The 22,046-nt window shown below is 43.0% G+C and overlaps 1 protein-coding gene across 1 annotated transcript in view; it reads right to left on the reverse strand.

Moving 5' to 3' along the window:
* The window catches only part of csmd3b (CUB and Sushi multiple domains 3b), a 1,683,329-nt gene that overhangs the window by 475,115 nt on the left and 1,186,168 nt on the right, over positions 1–22,046 (reverse strand). The window contains exon 13 of the mRNA XM_078215503.1: positions 2,671–2,853. Within this exon, the coding sequence (XP_078071629.1) occupies positions 2,671–2,853 (183 nt within the window). The remainder of the gene's footprint in view (positions 1–2,670; positions 2,854–22,046) is intronic.

Consider the following 22,046-nt stretch of genomic DNA (forward strand, 5'->3'; position numbering starts at 1 on the left):
TTGGGATTCTCCTTAATCTTACCCGCCAAGGTCTTCTCATGACCCCTTCTCGCTCTCCTAATTTCCTTCTTAAGCTCCTTCCTACATCGCGTATACTCCTCTAAATCCTTAACACCTCCTAGCTCTCTGAACCTTCTGTACGCCTCTCTTTTCTTATTTACCAGGTTCATCACAACCTTTGTGCACCACGGTTCCCGTACCCTACCAACACCCCCCTGTCTCATCAGAACGTTGTCATGCAGAGCTCCAGACAAACATTCCTTGAAAATCCTCCACTTTCCTTCGGCACTTTTCCCCAAGAATGCCTCCTTCCAATTTACCCGTCTAATTTCCTCCCTGATGACACTGTATTTCCCTTTACTCCAGAGAAACACTTTCCTAGCCTGCCTGACCCTATCTCTTTCCAATGCTATCGTGAAGGAGATAGAATTATGATCGCTATCCCCAAGATGCTCACCCACCGAGAGATCCTCCACCTGTCCAGGTTCATTAGCCAGCACCAGATCAAGAACAGCCTCTCCTCTAGTAGGCTTATCCACATACTGTGTCAGGAAACTCTCCTGGACACACCTAACAAACTCCTCTCCATCCAAACCCCTAGCCCTAGGGATATTCCAATCTATGTTTGGGAAATTAAAATCTCCCATCACGACAACTCTGTTATTCCTACATCTCTCCAGGATCTGTTTCCCCATCTGCTCCTCAACATCTCTGTTACTATTGGGCAGCCTATAGAAAACACCCAGCAAAGTTACCGACCCCTTCCTGTTCCTAACCTCCACCCACAGAGATTCCGTAGTCAGTCCCTCCACGGCGTCCACCTTCTCTACAGCCGTGACACTATCCCTGATCAACAGTGCCACTCCCCCCCCTCTCTTGCCTCCCTCCCTGTCCTTCCTGAAACATCTAAAACCCGGCACCTGAAGCACCCAGTCCTGTCCCTGAGACATCCAAGTCTCCGTAATGGCCACCACATCACAATTCGAAGCAGCAATCCACGCTCCAAGCTCATCCACTTTATTCACTACACTCCTGGCATTAAAATAGACACATCTCAGACCTTCAGCCTGAGCACTTCCCTTCTCCCTCACTCGTCTAACCTCCCTCTTACCCTGTCTACATTCCTTATCTATTTGCGAGCTAACCTCCTCGCTCTCAGTCCCCTCATTTCGATTCCCTCCCCCCAACCTTTCTAGTTTAAAGTCTCACCAGTAGCCTTAGCCAACCTTCCCGCCAGGATATTGGTCCCCCTGGGATTCAAGTGCCACCCGTCTTTTTTAAACAGGTCACACCTGTTTATGGTGCAATATATCATGAGGTCTCCTTCCCCATTGGTTAGGGTAGGAAAGTCACCATTTAGATGTATTTCAGGAGAGGGACCAGAGCTAATCCAAGATTCCTCGGCTCAGTTCTGGACCAGAATTCCCTCCCAAACCTCCCCAACTCTCTGCCCTAAAAGCCAGCTCAGCATCAAACTTTGGCAATTCTTCTGTGAAGCACCTTGGGGTATTTCATTATTTAAAAAATGCTCAATAAATACAGGTTTTTTTCCTGGTTGCAGTGGAAGTGCTTGTTTCAACTTCAGCTAAATACAAAATTGATCTTGGCTGTGCTGGACCAAATAGTCCATTTGGTTCACACAAGAATAATAGTCATTTAGTGAGGTACATCAAAGCTTACAGGGTATCTGAAACCAACTGCAACATGAATCACCACTTTCAGATGATAGACAAAAGGGGAAATGTTAAGAGTGTCAAAACAAAGAACTTGTTTGAAAAATATGTATTGATTTTTATTATTTCTTCACAACTAAGATCCAAGAGGAGTGGTCGGCATCTGATTCCAATCTGGCGTAATGCAGCACTGTAACCACCATTCTAGCAATATACAATAACAGCTAAAGTCATTGACGCTCGAATGTTATTTCCTTCTTGATAGCAAAAAAAAATTGTCTCTCCTGAATGCCTTACTCTAATGTTCGCTCCCACATTGAGACTGGTGTCTCCACTTCACACCTTTGGTTAACTAATACACTACACTGTCACACCAACTCTGACTTTATTTATTTTATTTTCTGTCTGTTTGCTTCTTTTCTATCCTAAAGCTATTCATGGGACATTATCCCTTTGGCCTGTTTTCTCTGTAGTAGCTTTGACAAGTGGCCTGTACTTAGGTGAAACCCAACAGCAAGCGTCAGGCTATTTAATTGCAGAAGGCTTTGAAGTTAAGCCCAATCCTTTGTCAGCCAAGGTCTAGAAATGTGCACTTGCAACAGGATAGTGATCATTTGGAGCATCCTGAGCAATTTACCCTTCCCTAAACCAGCGACTCTGAAGCTAACAATGGCTGCTCAGTTTTGATGGGGATTTAATCTCATACGTTCATCTATGCTATGTACCTTAGCCAGTGGGGGATCGCCAAGTCTGAATTCCAAGTTGATTGACAATTGTGGCAGCTATTTCAGTAATAAACGACTGCAAAGGTACTGATGGACTGATCACTATCTTGAATCTACCCAGCTGAATCCAAAAGAAGTCCACTCTGGAATGCTGCAGATAAGCCAAAATTACTTCTTTGTGTCAAGATTTTATTTCATATTCCAATATTTTCCACTGGCTCATGACAAAAAAAAAACATGCTTGACAGAAGTAGTAAAAATGGGGTACTTACAGATGCAAATTGGTACATTTGCTGACCACTGATTGTTGTCTTGACAGAGAAGGGATTTTTCTCCAATCAGTTCAAATCCAGATTGGCACTGGAATCGCAAAATGTTCCCATTGGAAAATCCATCTGTGTCACGTAAGCCATATAAAGGAGTTCCAGGATCACCACAACTTTCTTCATCAATTTCTGTGCAAATTAAAAGGCAAAGAAATATAGGAACTTTAAACACTATGATTTTTCAATATTTTACTTCCGAAGTTTTCTTTTTTGGGAGGATTGGTGTTATTTCATTGCATGCATTCCATCCTTCTCATTGGTAACTCAAGTTGAACCAGATTGTTGGCAAACCTGGTGTCACATTTGGCCAAGAAATGAGCTTCCAACAGCTTAACTACACCATTACTACAAGCCATCTATAACACCTCCATATCATTCTACAACTTCACCCCTGCCTCAGCAAGCTGCTGTTGGAATTCTCATCCATGCCTTCATTAACTCTAAACTTGACAATCCCAGTGTACATCTGGCCAGTCTCCTATTTTCCACCCTTAACCAACTTGAGACCATAAAAGGGCGGCACGGTAGCACAGTGGTTAGCACTGCTGCTTCACAGCTCCAGGGACCTGGGTTTGATTCCCGGCTTGGGTGGAGTTTGCACATTCTCCTCGTGTCTGCGTGGGTTTCCTCCGGGTGCTCCGGTTTCCTCCCACAGTCCAAAGATGTGTGGGTTAGGTTGATTGGCCATGATAAAATTGTCCCTTAGTGTCCTGGGATGCGTAGATGAGAGGGATTAGCGGGTAGAATATGTAGGGATATGGGGGTGGGGTCGGGGTGGGATTGTGGTCGGTGCAGACTCGATGGGCCGAATGGCCTCTTTCTGTACTGTAGGGTTTCTATGATGATTTCTATGATAATGCTGTTGCTTGTATCCTAACTTGCACCAAGTCTCATTCACACCCGCCCTTGTGCTCACAGATTTACATTGGCTCCCAGTTGAACACCACATTGATTTCAAAATTCTCAGCCTTGTTTTCAAGTCCCTCTATGGTGTTACCTCTCGCTAGGTTTGTAATCTCCTCCAGCCCCAAGATTCTCTGAAAAATCTGCCCCCTTCTAATTTTGATCTCTTGCAATATTCTCAACTATAATCGCTCCGCCATTACCTTCAATGCCCAAACTCTGAGCTCCGGAATTCTCCTGTTCAACAATTCTGCCTTTCTGCTTCTCTTCTCTCCTTTAAAAGGCTCCTTAAAATGTTTTACCATCTGTCCTAATAGTGCTTTCTGTCGGTTGGATGTCAGATTTTGTTTGCTTAGGCCCTGAGGGACATTCACTATGTTCAAGGCTCTGCATCAATGTAAGTTGTTGTTCTTGCTGTGGTATCCCAGTCGTGCACAGGGCTCAGCATCCTGGAAGTCCTCAATGGAGGAGAAATCAGCATGAATTCTTGCTCCTGGTCGCAGTGCATACGTGTGAAGATGGAGGAAGGGTGACGGTTTTGACAATGGCACTTTCAGTGTAAATGCCCCATCGTCAAAATAGCCGGGACAAAGTTAACTCAGGGAACCCATTTTAATTTCCTGTTTCTCGCTCCCAGGTAGGCCATTTGCTCACACAGTTTTCTTAAGAGCCAAGATTCCAAACACTCCTCCAAAGAACTGTCAACAATATCAGCACAGAACTGTTGATTAAACTTATCAAACAATTATTTGTTGATGAAGGCTTCTTTGCCAGTTTATCTCTCAGCTTCTAACAATATTCTCATTACAGTCGTTGGGATGATTACACTTGTAATTTTGTAAATAGAATTTTACTTTTAAATAATGCCATCATAGTATGCATGCTTCTGCTACAGAAAAAAAAACCTAAATTCTTTACGGCCGATTAAACAGGTTCCCTTCTACCCATTTTCTATGCCATTGAAATGGCTTGTTTATGAAGCAGAAGCTTATGACTGCAAATGTGCATTATTAAATAATTAAAGGAAAACTTAGATTATACAATAGCTTGTGAGTCTAATGTGCAATGATCACTGTTGTAACTTAAATTGTTCATGAATCTCTTATTCATAGGTTTCGGCCATTGTTATCGACAGTAACAAAGTTTTATGAATTAAATTGCCAGTTTAGTTCTACTTCACACAAGGACATCTGAGAGCTTTAAAAGCTCAATGTACAAAAACATGACTCACAGATACTATTCTCGGATGTGAAAGGTTCATAGTTGCCAATAGAACTACAATTGATTCAGATTCTCCAACTGATGCCCCTTTTGAGTGAGGCTCCTTACTGTTTGTACAAGATTGATGCATTTCCCCTCGAAAGAAATCACTGGTCTGGAGGTTTGTATGCAGCTTTAAGACTCCGACATTGGAACCAAATGGAGATTCTGAGCTCATACTTGCAAACCGGTGATGTGACTTTTTGGGAAGTGACCTCCTGGTCGCAGTCATGCTCACCTTTGGGCGAGCTCTCAATGTTGTCATAGAAACATAGAAGATAGGAGCAGGAGGAGAACATTTGGCCCTTCGAGCCTGCTTTACCATTCATTAGAATCATGGCTGATCATCCAACTCAATAGCCTAATCCTGCTTTTTTCTTATAACCTTTGATCCCATTCGCCCCAAGTGCTATGTCCAGCCACCTCTTGAATACATTCAATGTCTTGGAATCTATTTCCTGCAATAATGAATTCCACAGGTTCACCATTCTTTGGGTGAAGAAATGTCTCCTCACCTCCATCCTAAATTGTCTACCTTGAATCCTCAGACTGTGACCCCTGGTTCTGGACTCCCCCCACCATCGGAAATATCCTCTCCTCATACATCAGTCCCACCATCCCCGGAGCCAGCCTAGTAAACTTTTGCTGCACTCCCTCGAGAGCAATAAGATCTTTCCTCAGAAAAGGAAACTAAAACTGCACACAATACTCTAGGTGTGGCCCCACCATAATTGCAACAACACATCCCAACATGTCGGCCCAATAAGATGGCTGGAGCCTCAGCAGCTCCACAAGCAGTGGGCTTTGCTGAGATAGGTTGGAGACTACAAGGGCATCTCACCATAGAATAGCCTGGGAGGCATTGGTGGAAGCAAGAATGATGAGAAGCTCCTCAGATCAGAGCTCCTTAGAGTGGAGGGAAGCCTCTCCAGAGGAGGTTTGGGGCATGAGGGTAGTCTTTCATGAAGACTGAAGTCTTTCATATTCATTGCCCATCACTAGCACATGGAGCGTCTTGCTCAGAAGAGTCCCTATGGAGCTGGGGCTTCCGCATGCACGAGTGGCTGCTCCGCTGACAACAAAATGGCAGCAAGACTCTCAATTGGGGTGTAAATCACTTGAATTGGTTGCCTGTCTCGATGAAACAGGCTGCTGATTTGATTTCTCACCCACCCTGGAAAGCTTCCCCTGCAGTGGGAATGCATCAGGGCAGTGGCTCAACACTTCTCATATTTCCTTGGCACCCTGCCTCCAACCCCAAATCCGTGAGGCTGTGGAATCCAGTCCATCGCTTTAATTCTTTATTGCTATATCAATCTCATAAAAGAAAATGGTTAACAATAGTATTTTTTCTCATTTCAGCAAATTACTACTAAAGTAGATTCAAAGCTGCAGCTTTTCTATCTTTGTCACCTCCTGCTATAGTGTAAGGGCCTGGTGCACATCCGGTTCATGTGGGACTGAGGATACTAAAGCCCAAACAAAGATATAAGAGAACAAATGACTCTGTACCCAGGGTCAGTATGGTGTTGGACAAAGCCACGTACAGACCCAAGAATGAAGACAGTTCCCAGCTTGCACCATTTACTTTAACTTCTGGAACTATTTACAAATATAAAGACGAGAGTTAACTGCTGTCTCAGAAAAGAAGCCAGCATAATCAAGGACCCCATGCAGACTGGACATTCTCTCTACCACCTTCTTACATTGGAAAAAAGGTACAAAAGTCTGAGGACAAGTACCAACGGACTCAAAAACAGCTTCTTCCCTGCTGCCGTCAGACTTTTGAATGGATCTACCTCGCATGACGTTGATCTTTCTCTACACCCTAGCTATGACTGTAACACTACATTCTGCACTCTCTCCTTTCCTTCTCTACGTACAGTATGCTTTGTCTGGATGGAATTCAAGAAACAATACTTTTCACTGTACACTAGTACATCTGACAATAATAAATCAGATCAAATGTAAAGAAGAAGCAGTTTGCAAATGACCCACAGACTTCAACATAAATATTTCTATTTATCTAATTCTTGTATTTTAATCTCTGGGGTCACTAAGTTAACATTTACCAATATTGATACAAAGAGAAGTTATTTTATTTCTTGCAGATACAAGTTTAAACCGTACCCATGTAAAACTGCTCATTTATTTCCTCTTGCAGCTTGCGTTAGCTGACAGATTAGAAAGAGTAATAGCAGGCAGGTCCGAGCTATCATATGTGGGGCACATGATTAGAATACTAATCCAAGATATTGATAGCCATAAGCGTATTACTGCCTCCGAATGGAAGCATTTCACATCAGGCAAGAAGAATATGCCACAGTCAATATGAAAGAAAAAGATTGGCAGAAAATCAATTGTTTTAATTTCCTGCAAACAGTGAATTGGCCTGAAAAAAAATAACGAAAATCAATCACAATCTTCAAAGTTTTCAGAGAGAATACAAGAGATCACTCTCTGGGCATGTTATAGAACCGTATACAATAATAAGCATTTGCATTTTGCACTGCAGTAAAAGTGGTAGAGAGAAGCCTATATAGGGAGGCCTAAGGTCTGCCACCTTGGTCGTTCAGATCACTCAGCTCCTCATGATATGACAATACTACCTATTTTTATGCTTCTATGTTGAAGAAATGTTTGTGGATTTCATCTTGACCACTGTTTTAAACAGTTCAGTTTGAATTGCTGGCAGTGGGGCAATTAAGAGTCGGAACAGGGTTTCCAGCCTTATTTTTGCGGATCCAGAGTAGATTAATTTTATTGCACTAAAGATACCAAAAAGTCTGGGTTCAAGGAATTGTGCTTAAATCATAGAATCCTTGCAGTGCAGATGGAGGCCATTCAGCCCATTGATCCTGCACCGACAACAATCCCACCCAGGCCCTATCCCCGTAACTCCACATATTTACCCCGCTAATCTCCTTGACATGAAGGGACAATTTAGCATCACCAATCAATCTAACCTGCACATCTTTGGAATGTAGGAGGAAACCGCAGCACATGGAGGAAATTCACGCAACACGGGGAGAATGTGCAAACTCCACACAGACAGTGACCCAAGGCCAGAATTGAACCCAGGCCCCCTGGTGCTGTGAGGCAACAGTTCTAACCACTGTGCCACCTGTGTTTTTAACTACACTGTGCAACTGAGGGTTTCTTTGTCAATTTTGAAGAAATAAACAAAATTCTAAGCAGTGGCTTGAACTTATGACACCTTATCTTTAAGCAAAAGGATGTATAATTAGGTATGATCAGTTAGCCATATCTGTGGGGCAGAAAATCTATATTTTAAAGGAATAGCATTCTTTCCTGATATTATGCTAGGTAGTGTTATTAGCATTTGTTCTTAATGACTTTAGTATCTGTGGGACCTGAGCTAAAACATGATTAAGTGAATGTTTACGATTGGTTGTATTGCTGATAAGGGGATGTAATGTTTTTTGTAGCTATTCGGTATCTACAAGGTGTGCCATTTGTTCTCAAAGGAATGTACCTCTAGGGACCCAGCAAATAAGTAATGGACAGTTGTCTTCAACCTACCTGACTCTGATTATGAAGCTGAGGTGACCCAGGATGGCCCTTCACCTTCAGTCAATGCAAAGAGGTGAATTTGGACCATTTTTAAATGAGGGATGAGGAACAGTGAGAAGTTGAGACAAAAGTTGTAAAATCAAAGTCATCAGTGGCACAGTTTTACCATGGTGTCTGTTCTGTGATTTTTCTGAGATACAGTTTAACACAATATCGCTTCGGAGACAGCAGAGACAGAAGGAAAAAGGCATCACTTGTACTGGCAACACTTGAGGAATCCTAGGACCTTGAGAGATAAGAAACCCTCCATATTTCATTCACTGTTTCTTGTTAACTATATAAAAGACTTTGCTGAATAAATTCTACTTGATTCATAAATATTGGTTAATCACATTTTGTTTGGTCAGGCACAACTGAGGATGCCGTTGTTACAACTTAAGAATTTGGAACTTAAATATTTTAAACGAAAGGGTTATATGCTTCAAAACCCTTGTAGCCCCTTACCGATAGTAGCATTGACATAAATGGAGAATGCTTGTCGGGTTACCAAGATGATTGTAGGCTGCAAAAACACAACGCCACAAGTTTTAGAATCTTGTGCAAAAAACATGATCTTGGGTTCAACATCACCCATCAGTGCAGTAATTGGACCTTGCAAGCTGCATGATCTGGCGTGCCGTAGAAACGCATAACTTTAAGCTAACAACTGCTTCACATTACGCAAAATGTAGCATGCCTCTTGGTTACGGAAAACAATAAATGTCTAACTTACTAAGAACACAAGAAATATGAACAGGGTAGACCATATGGCCTGTTGAGCATGCTCCATCATTCAATATGATTATGGCTGGTATTGGGATTCAACTCCACTCTTCCACCTGCTCTCCATATCCCCTTATTCCCTAAGAGACCAAACATACCTTTATACCAGTCTTCAATGTATTTAACAACAGAACTCCACAACCCTCTGGGTAAAGAATTCAGAAGATTCACAACCCTTTAAGTAACAAATTTTCTCAGCACTAAATGATCGGCTCCTTATCCTGAGACTGTACCGATGTGTTTTAGATTCTCCAACCCATGAAAACAATCTCTCAGTGTTTCGACTCTTTGAACAGTTCACATCTTCCAGCTAAGTTACAGCTTAAACATGCTGCTGCCATTGAAAATCCAAAGCACATCTTATGTTTAAGAAAAAAGACTGACCCTCTGTCACTCTCCTTTAAACTGTTAGAGAATTTGGTGCTTGTTTCTGGACACCCAATCATCAGACTGGTACATTGCTTTCACTGGTCCAACAATGTCCTGCCAGGCCAGATGCTGAACATTGTGATATGATATATCTTTAAGGGAGTGTACCTTAAGCTGCCACCAAGACTGAATGTGATGTAGAGTACCATGGCTCTGAATTAGGAATACCAGCTGCAGTGGTCAAGGTCAGACATGTTTACAGTCTCCCAGATAACACTGTACGTACATAGTTTTATCTTCAAATAAAGAACCAACATTATTGCTTACCAATTTGTGTTGTATGATCCATAGATACATTAACATTGAATAGAAGAACATAACATATAGAAACCCACACCACAACCCCTCCTGTGTAACTGGCATTGTTTGAAGTGGGCAGAATCTCCACCCCTACAAGAGCTTCCAGAAACACAGTTTGTTGTTAGCATATCTTCACACCTTTTAACTTTTTATCTCCAAATCGTTTAATCTTTGGGGAATGGTGGGGTAAGTGGTGGAAGGATTTTCCAGCTGATTATTGCTCCATGTTAAATGCTCCTTCTGTGGTCAACAAGTACTGGCATTGGACTTGAACCCGAAGTTTCTGGCCCAGCGGTAGAACGCTAACACTGTGCCACAAGACATCCCATAGAAACAGTGCACCTGGGTCGAGGTCTAATGTGCAGCCCATCAGCCTGTCTCCATTAAAATCCTGATGGGAAATGTAAGGGAAAGTTCTGATATACAAGCTCAAGATAAAATTATTCACAGAACTATCCTTTCTGTTTTTGAATATCTTCATTAAAGTTTATATTTGGAGGCACACAGGTAATCTGACAAAAATACTCAAGACAATATTGCATTGATAGTCTTTTTTTATTTTGATGATAGCCATGATGTGGAGATGCCAGCATTAGACTAGGCTAGGCACAGTAATAAGTCTCTTAATACCAGGTTAAAATCCAACAGGTTTATTTGGAATCATGAGCTTTTGGAATGCTGCCTTTTCATCAGGTAGCTCACCGGTGAAGGAGTAGCACTCCAAAAGCTAGCAATTCTAAATAAACCTGTTGGACTTTAACCTGGTGTTGTGAGACTTCTTACTCGTTATTTTGTTTTTACTTATCTATGTGGGTATGGCCATCACTGGCAAGGTCAGCATTTGTTCCCTCTCCCTAAATTGCCTGTGAGAAAGTGCGGTGAGCCAACTTCTTGGACGGTTGCAGTCCATACATTGCAAGTACAGCTTTTGAATTTTGGACCAAGTGACAGTGAAGGGAAGACAATATAGTTCCAAGACAGGATGGTGTTACTCGGAGGGAACTTGCAGGTGGTGGTGGTGTTCCAATGCATCTATTGCCCTTGCTCTTAAAGGTGGAAGGGGATGCAGGTTTGGAAGATGCTACAGGAGAAGCTTTGCTAAGTTGCTGCAGCACATCTTGGCAATGGTGCACATTGCTGCCACTGTGCCTCAAAGATGGAGAAAGTGAATGTTTAAGGTGGTACCAATAAAGCGGGCATCTGGCACCTGGTGTCAGTGGTGGATATTGTCAACACACCACTCTCCAAAGGAATTGCACAAAGGGTCCAGGATTTTCCTCCTGTGTTTGAGAACATTGCCTTTAGGATCAAATGAGGGTCAAAGCCTGCACTTTGCGACAAACAGCCACTCACTGGTGATTTTCCCTGAATTCATAGAATCCCTACAGTGCAGAAGGAGGCCATTCAGCCCATCAAGTCTGCACTGATCACAATCCCACCCAGGCCCTATTCCTGTAATTCCACATATTTACCCTGCTCATTTCCTTGATTCTACGGTGAATTTAGCATGGCCAATCCACCTTAACCACACATCATTGGATTGTGGGAGGCAATCGGAGCACCCAGAGGAAACCCACACAGACACAGGGAGAATGTACAAACTCCACACAGACAGTGACCCGAGGCTGAATAGAACCTGGGTCCCTGGTGCTGTGAGGCAGCAGTGCTAACCACAGTGCCATCTTGCTGCCCCTTGGTGGTCAGAGGGTAACTTGTCTTCAAATTATGGATGACCGACTGGCTCTTGAAGCTGGAGGACCAATAAGAGAGCCTCCAGAGCAGCAGCAGGATGTTATACCACATAAGTGAGGGGGAGGGTGCTCCAAAATAGAAGTGCTATCTCCAATTATTTTTCAAATTTAGAACCAAAAAATGCCTTTTCAGCTGGGTCACCAGTGCGGGCTGATTGTGGTAACCCCTCCAAATAGAGGCCTGTCAATCGCTACACCTCAACTCAGGTAAGTGGGGAGAAACTCAAAGCCTGCTTGGGGCACTGCACTTTACCCCCCACAGCCCTCCCCATCCCTACACATACCCTCACACTGTTATCAGTGGACCAGTGCTTCTGACAGCTACACTGTTCTCCGCCACCTGTGGGGACTTGGACGCCGAGTGGAAAATCCCAGTCTTTAAAGCCTTCAAGTCCTTGATTGACATTCAACCTCTTGCACATCACTTCCCCCCTCCATTGTGTCATCAGGAATTAAATGGTTTGGGGGTGGGATGGAAGTGGGGATCCAGCACCCTGGTTGACACGCAATCCTCTGCTTCACCTGCCTTCAGTGAGTGCTCCCAGCTGGGGCGAAAAGCTTCAGTCCAGGGAGTCAGCACCAAGTAGCTCTCAGGGGATGTGGGATTAATACAATCAGGGCATACTGACATAACTGTAGCTGTATGGTAAAGCCATACATTCTGTTCTCATTTTTATAGAATACTTTCATAAAACTTGCAGCAAATAGTGACACACAGTTAAACTACTTGTGACAGTACAGATTAAAAAGCTGGAATATGCAAAACTGAAGTACGATAGCAACACTGCAAGTGGGAAGATGTAATTACAGGATGACAAGTTGACATGGAGAGTTCCCAATATAAATGTAGATGTGGGTCCTCCCCTTCCTCTTGCAATGTGACTTATTTGCACGCACAGAAACAGAATAGATCCCCTTGTTGGCTATTGAAATCCAAACAATGGAAACAGCCTACTACTACAAACAGAATTAAAAGGTATCACAACCAACCGATCAGATCAAAGTTCTGCAATCCTGCCACATCAAGTTGTGAATGTTGGTGGGCAATTATACAAGTGACAGAAGATGCAGGCTCCATGAGCATCCCCATCATCAATGATGAAGGAGCTCAGCATGTCAGAGCAAAAGACAAGACTGAAACATTTTCAACTATCTTCAGCGAGAAGTGCCAAGTGGATGATCTCATCTCAGCTTTCCCTGGGATCCCCACCACCAGACATCAGGGTTCAACCACTTCAATTTACTCCATGTGGCATCAGGAAACAGCTGAAGGCACTGGGTACAAAAAGGCTATGGAACCCCCAATATCCCGGCAGTAGTTCTCAGGACTTCTGCTCCAATATTAGCCATACCCACAGCCAAGATGTTCCAGTAAAGCTACAACATTGGCATCCACCAAACAAGTGGAAAACTGCCTAGATACGTCCTGATCAGGACAAATCCAATCTGACCAAATGCCATCCCATTAAACTACTCTCAATCATCAGCAAAGTGATAGCAGGGGCCATTGGGAGTGCTGTCAAACAACACTTGCTCACTAATAACCGGCTCATCAATACCCACTTTGGAGTCAACTAGTTTCGGTCTCACTTCAGCCTAGATCCAAACATGGACTTAGTGACTGAATTCCAGAGTGACAGCTCCTGACCAAATGCGATATCAAGCAACCCTAGTAAAAATGAAATCAATGGGGTTAAGGAAGAAACTCTCAACTTGCTGGATCATACCTCGCACAAAAGAAGATCGTTGTGATTGTTGGAGGCCAATCACCTCAGTCTCAGAATATCACTACATGGTGTTTCTCAAGGCAGCATCCTAGCCCCAACTATCTTGTGTTATTGCATCAATGACCTTGCCTCCATCATAAGGTCAGAAGTGGGGGGAAGTTCACTGATGATTGCACAGTTCAATTCCATTCCGAATTCCTCAGGTCGTGAAACAGTTGTGTCCACATACAGCCAGATCAAGGTGACATTCAGGTTTGGGCTGTTGAGTGGCAACATTCATGCTAACCAAGTGCCAGGTAATTCTAATCTGTAACAAGGGAGAGTCGAACCACCTTCCCTTGACTTTCAACGTATTATTATTGTCAAACTACACTCCACATATATTCTGGGGATCACTATTGCCGAGAAACTTAAAAGGAACAGACAGACATGCTATGATTGGGTTTGGAACATTTCCAGTTCCGCAGAGGCCAGTTAGAAGATTGGACTGGGAGCAAAGTTGGAGTGTTGAGTTGCCTGACACTGGCGGGAAGCCAACAATGAGCAATTAAAAGACTAGCAGTGAGGATGGGGAGGATTCTGTCAAGATCTTCCTGGCATCAGAGTGAACACCTCACACCATTTTGGAGGCCCAAACAGTGGCAGAAGTCCTGTGATGAAAAACAGCAGTCACAGCTGTTTTGGGCCTCTATTATTAATTGTACTGATACTTCGGTTGGGGGCAGTGGGGAGGGGGGGGGGGGGGATCTCCTCGCTGGCTCCAGCTGTGGACTCTTTGATAGGGCCTGCAGTTGCCACAATCTGCATGCCGCCCTTAATTGACCAACTGGAAGACCGCCTTCTGGAAGATCCCACATTGCAGATCAATGTGAGGTCAGGGCCTGGAATTAGTCCTGGCAATCAAAAAAGAACTATCATCATAAGGCTTCCCTCCAACAAGAGCAGTTCAGAGAGCTGGCATTCTTCAGTGAATGACTCATTTTCTGACTCTCCAAAGCCATTCTACCATCTACAAGGCACAAGCCAATATTGTGATGTAATGTCTGGAATGGTTGCAGCTCCAAGTATCCTAAGTGCAGTTAAGGCATTTTCACCAAAGCACTCTATTTGATTGGCGTCCCATCCACTACCTTAAACATTCACAACATCCACGACTCGTCCAGTGTCACTGCAGCTTGTACCACTTACAAGATGCAGTAACCCACCAATGTTCTTTGAAAGCACCTCCCAAACCTACAACCTCTACCTCCAGGAAGGCTAAAAACAGCAGGGGGATTGGAACACTACCAATTCTCCTCAAACATACACCATTCGACTTGAAAATATATCATTGCAGTGTCAAAATCCTGGAACTCTCTCCCTAACAGCATTGTAAGAGCACCAGCGCCACACAACATGGAGAGTAGTGGTTCAAGGCGGTGGCTTACCACTAGATTTTCATGGGCAATTAGGGTGGGTAATAAGTGCTGACTTTGCCAAAGGTGCCCATATTTTAAAAAAATAATCTATCTGGCTCACTCCTGAGCCACAATTATTTCCATACAATGCAGGAGAAACTCCCTGCCAACTCTGTCAGAATATACATCTGCTCCATGTGATAGGGAATAAACCATGAGGCCTTACAGTCAAAGCAAAACCCACTTTCTATTTTCCACACCATAATTCTTCATACCCACTCCTGAGCTCCTTCCCTATTTTCAACACAATTCATCCACCGTAGACAAGACCACTGCCGTGATTATGCATTCATGTTCACCATGAGTGCAAATGGCAACCTGGGCATAAAATCCTGCGAGACTCAGAAAACAAGAATCTCGCCAATGATTCTCCCCATCCCTTGACGGTCATGTAACGAGGCTCCTGACCTTCCTTCATTTCAATAAATTTTAATGGAATTTGTGGGCTTCCCTGCCATAGCGTCCCCCCATATTTGGAATTCTCCCCAACAGCATATCAATGAGGTTTAAAATGGTTTTTCACAAACAGGAATCAGGCAAAGGGGAACCCCTGGGGGTGCATAGCTAGCCCACTGGGAGAAGAGGGACATGCCTGGGCAGTACTCTAGCATTGCCCCATGTCATCATAGCAATGCCAGGGAACAGTGCCGGGACCTCTGGGGAGCTTGATTGGGGAGGGCTTCCCATATTCGTTGGGGGATTCCCCATCTGTGTGTGGGGAGGGAGGTTTACCTTATGCATCCCTGTGTCTGTTTGTGGGGGGGGCGGGGGGGAAGGTGCGCAAGTCTCCCATTTCAGTGGCAGTGGGGGGAGGGGCCTGTGCACTATATTGGAGATTGGGCACACTTTAATCTTAAGATTCTGGCTCTGCTGGTTTTTTCGAATCCGGCCCACCAGCATGTTTGCGTGAGCCATGTCTCCAGATTTTTTTCTGCGCAGAGTGCTGGATGATCTGGAGAGAAAACCTGGCTGTGCAATCCGTGAGCTGCACGCCGATTTTAACATCTCAGACAACACTCTGCAGGGAAGGAAAATTCCAGCCCACATGAGCATTGCTATTTAAGGTACTGTTACCATCTTGGTCACAGCACAATAGTTCATATGATCTTATAGGGGATGATGGACTCTTTAGGTTAACGTGAAGAAAACTAATGTACAAACTGCAACACCTCACAGCTATATATTCAATTAAAAATGTACCAATATTCATCAGAAGGCATCCCAATTAAAAACCTACATCTGTACCTGCAGAAATGTCTCCTGGCTATTCCACTGGGCTTTAACCATACCATTCCATAAAGGATGCTAAGCTCAGGCAGCATTGAACATGCTCTTCTACCTGGCTTACACCCAAGACAGCTCCCAGCAGCATAATGAGAGCCTGCCGGGAGTTTGGGCATTAGAAACGTTCACTTTGAGCAGCATCCCTTTGGTGCGCTCTACATTAATTGCTCTGGAGAGTGCCAAGAGAGGAAAATCAACCCTAATGAGCCTTAAGATTCCTTGCATGCTCTGCTCCCCATCTCTCACACATTCTTTTGCCTCATTTATTGTTCCCTCTGGCAGGGTAAAAGGAATTGTCTTTGAATATGCCAAGTGCGAGAGCTGAATCCTTCCAAACCTTCTCACAAATGACCGTTTAGATGTTATAAAGTGTCAGCCACAACACTGCTTGACAAAGGACTGAATGTAAAAAATACCAATGAGATGCTGCAGCTGCCAAGAATATTATGCCGCACATTTAATGAACGCTGCAGGGAAGAATTCAAGCTTTTGCTGAGACAAAATTAAAGGAACTGAATTTTCTTGAGCACCAAGACCGATACCTAGCTAAACTAGTAGATCTCACAGAAATTGACCAGGACTTGGATAATTGGGGTCCTGACCTAAACTTGTATGGGTGTTGTTTGCAGCTGTTATTTAGGGCTAGGATTGGGGAGCAAGGAAATGGATGGCCAAGTGGCAAGGTCAATTTACATTATGAGTTCCTGTTTCCCCAACCAACATGTGATCTAGTGTATGTATTCAGGTTGGTACACTAAGCCTGCTGAGGCATGTGAACCTCCAACAGAAAATGTGGTGACCACTGAAAGTCTCAGTATGGGAACTAGGCAGGATCTCTGAAGAAGAGAACAGCATTTAGAAAGGCAAAGGGAAATGGAGGGGAGAAGAAGCTTTTCTGTGATAGGGGCTGGTTATCCGCCTCTCCAAGATACGAGAGTTGGTTGCTTTCCAAAAGAAAAATATTGGCAAATTCATTAGCAAATCCTGCCTTCATTCACAGCTTTCAGGATGTAATGGTGCACTGCAGGTTGGATAATATGGCACATATTTCCTGTGCATGCCACAGTGCAGTCCACACATCTGGCTGCAGATGTATGCATAGTTCTATTATGACCTCTTTTGTCAAACTTGCTCTTCACATGCAGATGTCACCAGACAGGTCAAGAGCCCAGACCTGTAAATTGTGGCACTGCGATGGGTCATGATGGATATCCTTAGATGAAAGAGAAACTGTTTAACATCCCCATCCATCTGAAGCTACACACAACACCCATAGCTGCTGATAAATCAGCAAACTAATAATTTTTGTTGGACAAACAGAATCAGTTGTTAGATGCAGTGAGTGGAGCTTTAAGCAGCCAGAAATAAATGCAAACAAAAACAGCCAAGTATCTTTAAGGTCAAGGGCCTGATCGAAAGAAAGAAACACTTAACTTGCATGCAGAAGAGCCTCTGGGGCATTGTTCAGCCACTTCACTTGCATTATGGAATTCTCAATATTTGCAGAAGAATTAAGACTTATTACAACAAGGGTGAGCAACAGCAGTACAGGAACTGGAGATCAACTTCATGATATGTGCGCATTTGTAAACTTGGCAAGCTACATTAATGCAATTAATCTATGTTACATGAGGTTAAACTAAAATATTCAAGCCATCAACACTTCATTATTGCTTGAAGAATTAAAATGTTTTATTGCAGCTTCTTATTTTAAACAAAGCATACTCCCTTGACTACAATACAGTTGTTTGACACAATCATACCATGTACTCTCTGGAGCACCTTTGAAGGAGACTTTTTTCTTTATATTTTCATGGGATGTGGGCCACACTGGCAAGGCCAGCATTTGTTGCCATCCCTAATTGCCCTGGAACAGAGTGGCTGGCTCAGCGATTGCAAAGGGCAGTTACATTTCTGTCATAGGATTTGAACCCATGTCCATAGAACCTTTACCTGGACCTCTGATTTATGAGTCTTGTCACATTACCACAATCCACTGTCTCCCTCTACAATGCCTCCCCCTGCTTATCCTCTCTTATCTCCTCTCCTAAAATCTATACCCCAAACATACAGCACTCCTTAGCCATCCTTCACTCCACCATTGGCAGCACTTCTTTCAGGTACTTAAACCCTAAGCACTGGAATCTAAACACCTCTGTCTGTCTACCTCCTTCAAGACGCCCCTTAAAAGCTGACACCTTTACTAATATCTCCTTATCCATTGATTCCAGCCCTCTCCCTGGCAAATGTTGGAAGCTGAACCAGATTGTTCACAACCTCCACATCATGTTTGACCCCTTCACCACATATCCTCACCATTACTAATTTTGCCAATTTCCATCTCCATCGCATAGAAAGCATCATCATAGAATCTACAGTGCAGAAGGAGGCCATTTGGCCCATCGGGTCTGCACCGACCACAATCTCACCCAGGTCCTATCCCCATAACCCCATTACCCGAGCTAATCCCCCTGACACTAAGGGGCAATTTAACATGGCCAATCCACCTAACCCACACATCTTTGGACTGTGGGAGGAAACCGGAGCACCCGGAGGAAACCCACGCAGACACGGGGAGAATGTGCAAACTCCGCACAGACAGTGACCCAAGCCAGGAATTGAACCCAGCTCCTTGGCGCTGAGAGGCAGCAGTGCGAACCACTGTGCCACATCTATGGTCTCTGCCACTATCTCAGCTCTTTTGTTGCTGAAACCCTCATCCATGCCTTTGTTAACTCCAGACTCCCAATTCTAACACACTCTTGACTTAACTCCCACATTCTACCCTTCATAAACTGATCAGCTGCCTTTGCCCGAACTCATACCAAATATTGTTAATCCATCACCCTGTGTTCGCTGACCTGGCTTTCAGTTAAACAATGCCTCAACTTTAAAATTCTCATCCTTGTTTTCAAATCCCTTCCCTATCTCTAATCTTCAGCCCTGCAACTTTCCATGATATCTCTGTGCTTCTCCAATCCTGGTCTCTGCATCATCCCCAGTTTGAATCGCCCCACCATTGGTGATTGTGCCTTCAGCTATCCGGGTCCCAACTCTGGAATTTCCCCTCCACTTTTCTAACACACTCCTTAAAACCTATTTCTTTTAATAATTTTCCCTAATACCACCATTATGTGGCTCAGTGATATATTTTGCATTTCTAATGTTTTATTACATTTAAGATGTGATATAAATATGTTGCTATGTGGCTCAGCACCTAGTTCTGTTATATAATTCAGTGAAACACGTTTGGATGTTTGACTATGTAAATAAAGGTGTAACATAAATTTAAATCTTTGTTCCACAATAAAGCAATAACCAGGTATTTTGAAAATACCACCAATTCATAAAAGCAATTCTACTTTATAATGCTCAAATCCCATTGTGAAGGCCATTCTGCATGTGTTACAGCACAAAAGATTACATAGAATGACATGAAATGTACAGCACAGAAACAGGTCCTTTCGTCAACTGGTCTATGCCAGTGTTTATAATCATTAGAGTCTCACCCCACCCCTCTTCATCTCATACTGTCAGCATAACCTAATTTTTATTCCTTTGTGTTTACCGAGATTACTCTTAAATGCAATTGTGGTATTTCATTTAAGCAATATTAAGAGTCCAAATGATATAATTTAGTAAATGGTCATTTTCTATCGGATCCAGATGTGGTAAAACAGCAAGCACCCAAAAGATAAGTGTAACATAAGCAGTGTGCTACAGCTTGTAACCAGTAAACTACCATTGCTTTTTTAATACCTCTATATACAAAGAGTCACTGGTACTCTTCACTTTTAGCTCTGAGCTTTCCACAGTACCTTCAGTGTATTAGGACCCGCATTGCTTATTTATTTGAACAGGCTTCATATGCAGAGTTGTTTGACAGAAGAGGGAGATATTTTACAGCATTACGATAAAATGATACCCTTGATAATATGATTGATGACAGAGGGGAGGAGATTTCACTGAAAAAATAATAATGCTATTACAGGGAAATAATTGACTGTTAGAAGAGAACGGGAACTCTACAATAAATTATTATAAATGCATAATAATCATACTTTGCAAGATGGAATAGCATTTTCCCACTCTTATTTGATACCAGCTGATAATATGTTATAAATTATTTCTCCTCGATAACAATAAGGGACACCTTTTATAAACATAAATGGTTAAATTGAAATGAACAGTAAGTTGTGCTGCAACAGCTCACCTGCAAAAGCAAAGCTGGACCCATGAGTTTCAAGGTTGCTATCTGATTTAATCAGGTTCTTTCATATGTGATGATTGTAAAGTTGAAAGGATTACATATTTCGACAATATTCATATTAAGAAAATCAAGCACGGAGCAGTTAGCAGGAATTTATTATAAGGGCTTCAGACTTTAATATCATTTGGACAACGTACTATTTGATGAAATGGCTTGGGAAAAATTCGAGCAGCAACTTCAGCAGTACATTCCTATGGGCTGAGGCTGAAAATACCTTTCTGCATGTATGCTTAAACTCATGAATTAAAATGAGTGAGATCATGACTGAGAACAATCGTAAGGATAATTCCTCATCAGTTTAATGATGATGCAATTGGTCTTTGAAAGCTTTCATTTTACAAAGCTTTGGCTGATTTGTGTATTGATAATTAAGTTGCAAAGAACAGCCAAAATTCCATTCCCCATTGCAAACCCATGCACATGTGGATGCCACATTAAGACAAAACTGGGTTTATCTGTGTAACCCCCCCATGACATAATGGCTGACTGACAGTATACACCTACCACTGGTATGGTGATGTTAGCGAACAAATTTATGAAGTTACGTATATAATATGAAACAGGCCAAACTGCAGTCAGAACCTCTCCATTAAAGATTAAAAGGGACAGATCCAGACAAGCAGGCAAAAGGCATGCTTTTAAAATGCAAACAAGGTCTAACACACAAAAGGGAGCCAGACAGGGTGGCACCAAAGGAAACTAAAGTAAAGGTACCCCCCTCATCTAATCAAATCAGCACCACTGACCTAATCAAGTGCTATCAGGAAGCCTTCTAGGCCTCAAAAGACTTCCTGAGATCAGCCAAACACCCATTGTTCAAGAAACCCCGGAGATTCTAGACCATTGATAAACCCATCGGACAGAAACTATTACGATACCTAAACATCAATTCTGTACTTAAAACATCAAAACAGAATGGTCAGAGTCAAATACTGTAAACAAAACATGAACATTTGAATCATACAATGTGTCAAAGTTCGAGCATAACTGTAGCCCATTGCGACGGGCTTTTAGAGTGCTTTCGGGACAGTGTTGTTTGTATGTCCTGATTGCACCTCTGTCGACGTTAATAAAGCTGTACCGCTGTTCTGAGTCCGAAGTGGTCGTTTTCACCCACTCGCGCTAACAGGTGATGCAGCGATTGGATGAACAATCTGGAGGTCATGGTTTTATAGTGTCAACTTATGAAGAAGTCAACTAATCTTGTAATTTGAAGCTGGCACCAAACAAAAGACCAAAGAAACAGCCAGAATTTCATGAAGATTGGCAGGGCCTTTCCCTCGTTGTCTTTGAGAAAATGGTAGTGGGCCGTCTGTTTACACTGTGACAGCTTATTTGTTGATCGTGTCCCACCAGCTGATATAATTGAAAAACCTTCTGGTACTTTTCAGTTAGATATGGGAGGTATCGCACTACTGTCTGAAGGAATGGGGAAGGAGAAGATCGGACAGGGCTTTCTGATAAAATAAAATTAAAACCGATGGGCTAGAACTCTCAATATTACTCACCTTAAAGACACAATAGAACAATAACATTGTGCATTGTTTTCTCGAGCCCATGTTTCTGCTTATGCACTCGCATTGCC

The sequence above is a fragment of the Mustelus asterias genome, chromosome 7 (genome assembly GCF_964213995.1).
Source record: "Mustelus asterias chromosome 7, sMusAst1.hap1.1, whole genome shotgun sequence".
Lineage (NCBI taxonomy): Eukaryota > Metazoa > Chordata > Chondrichthyes > Carcharhiniformes > Triakidae > Mustelus > Mustelus asterias.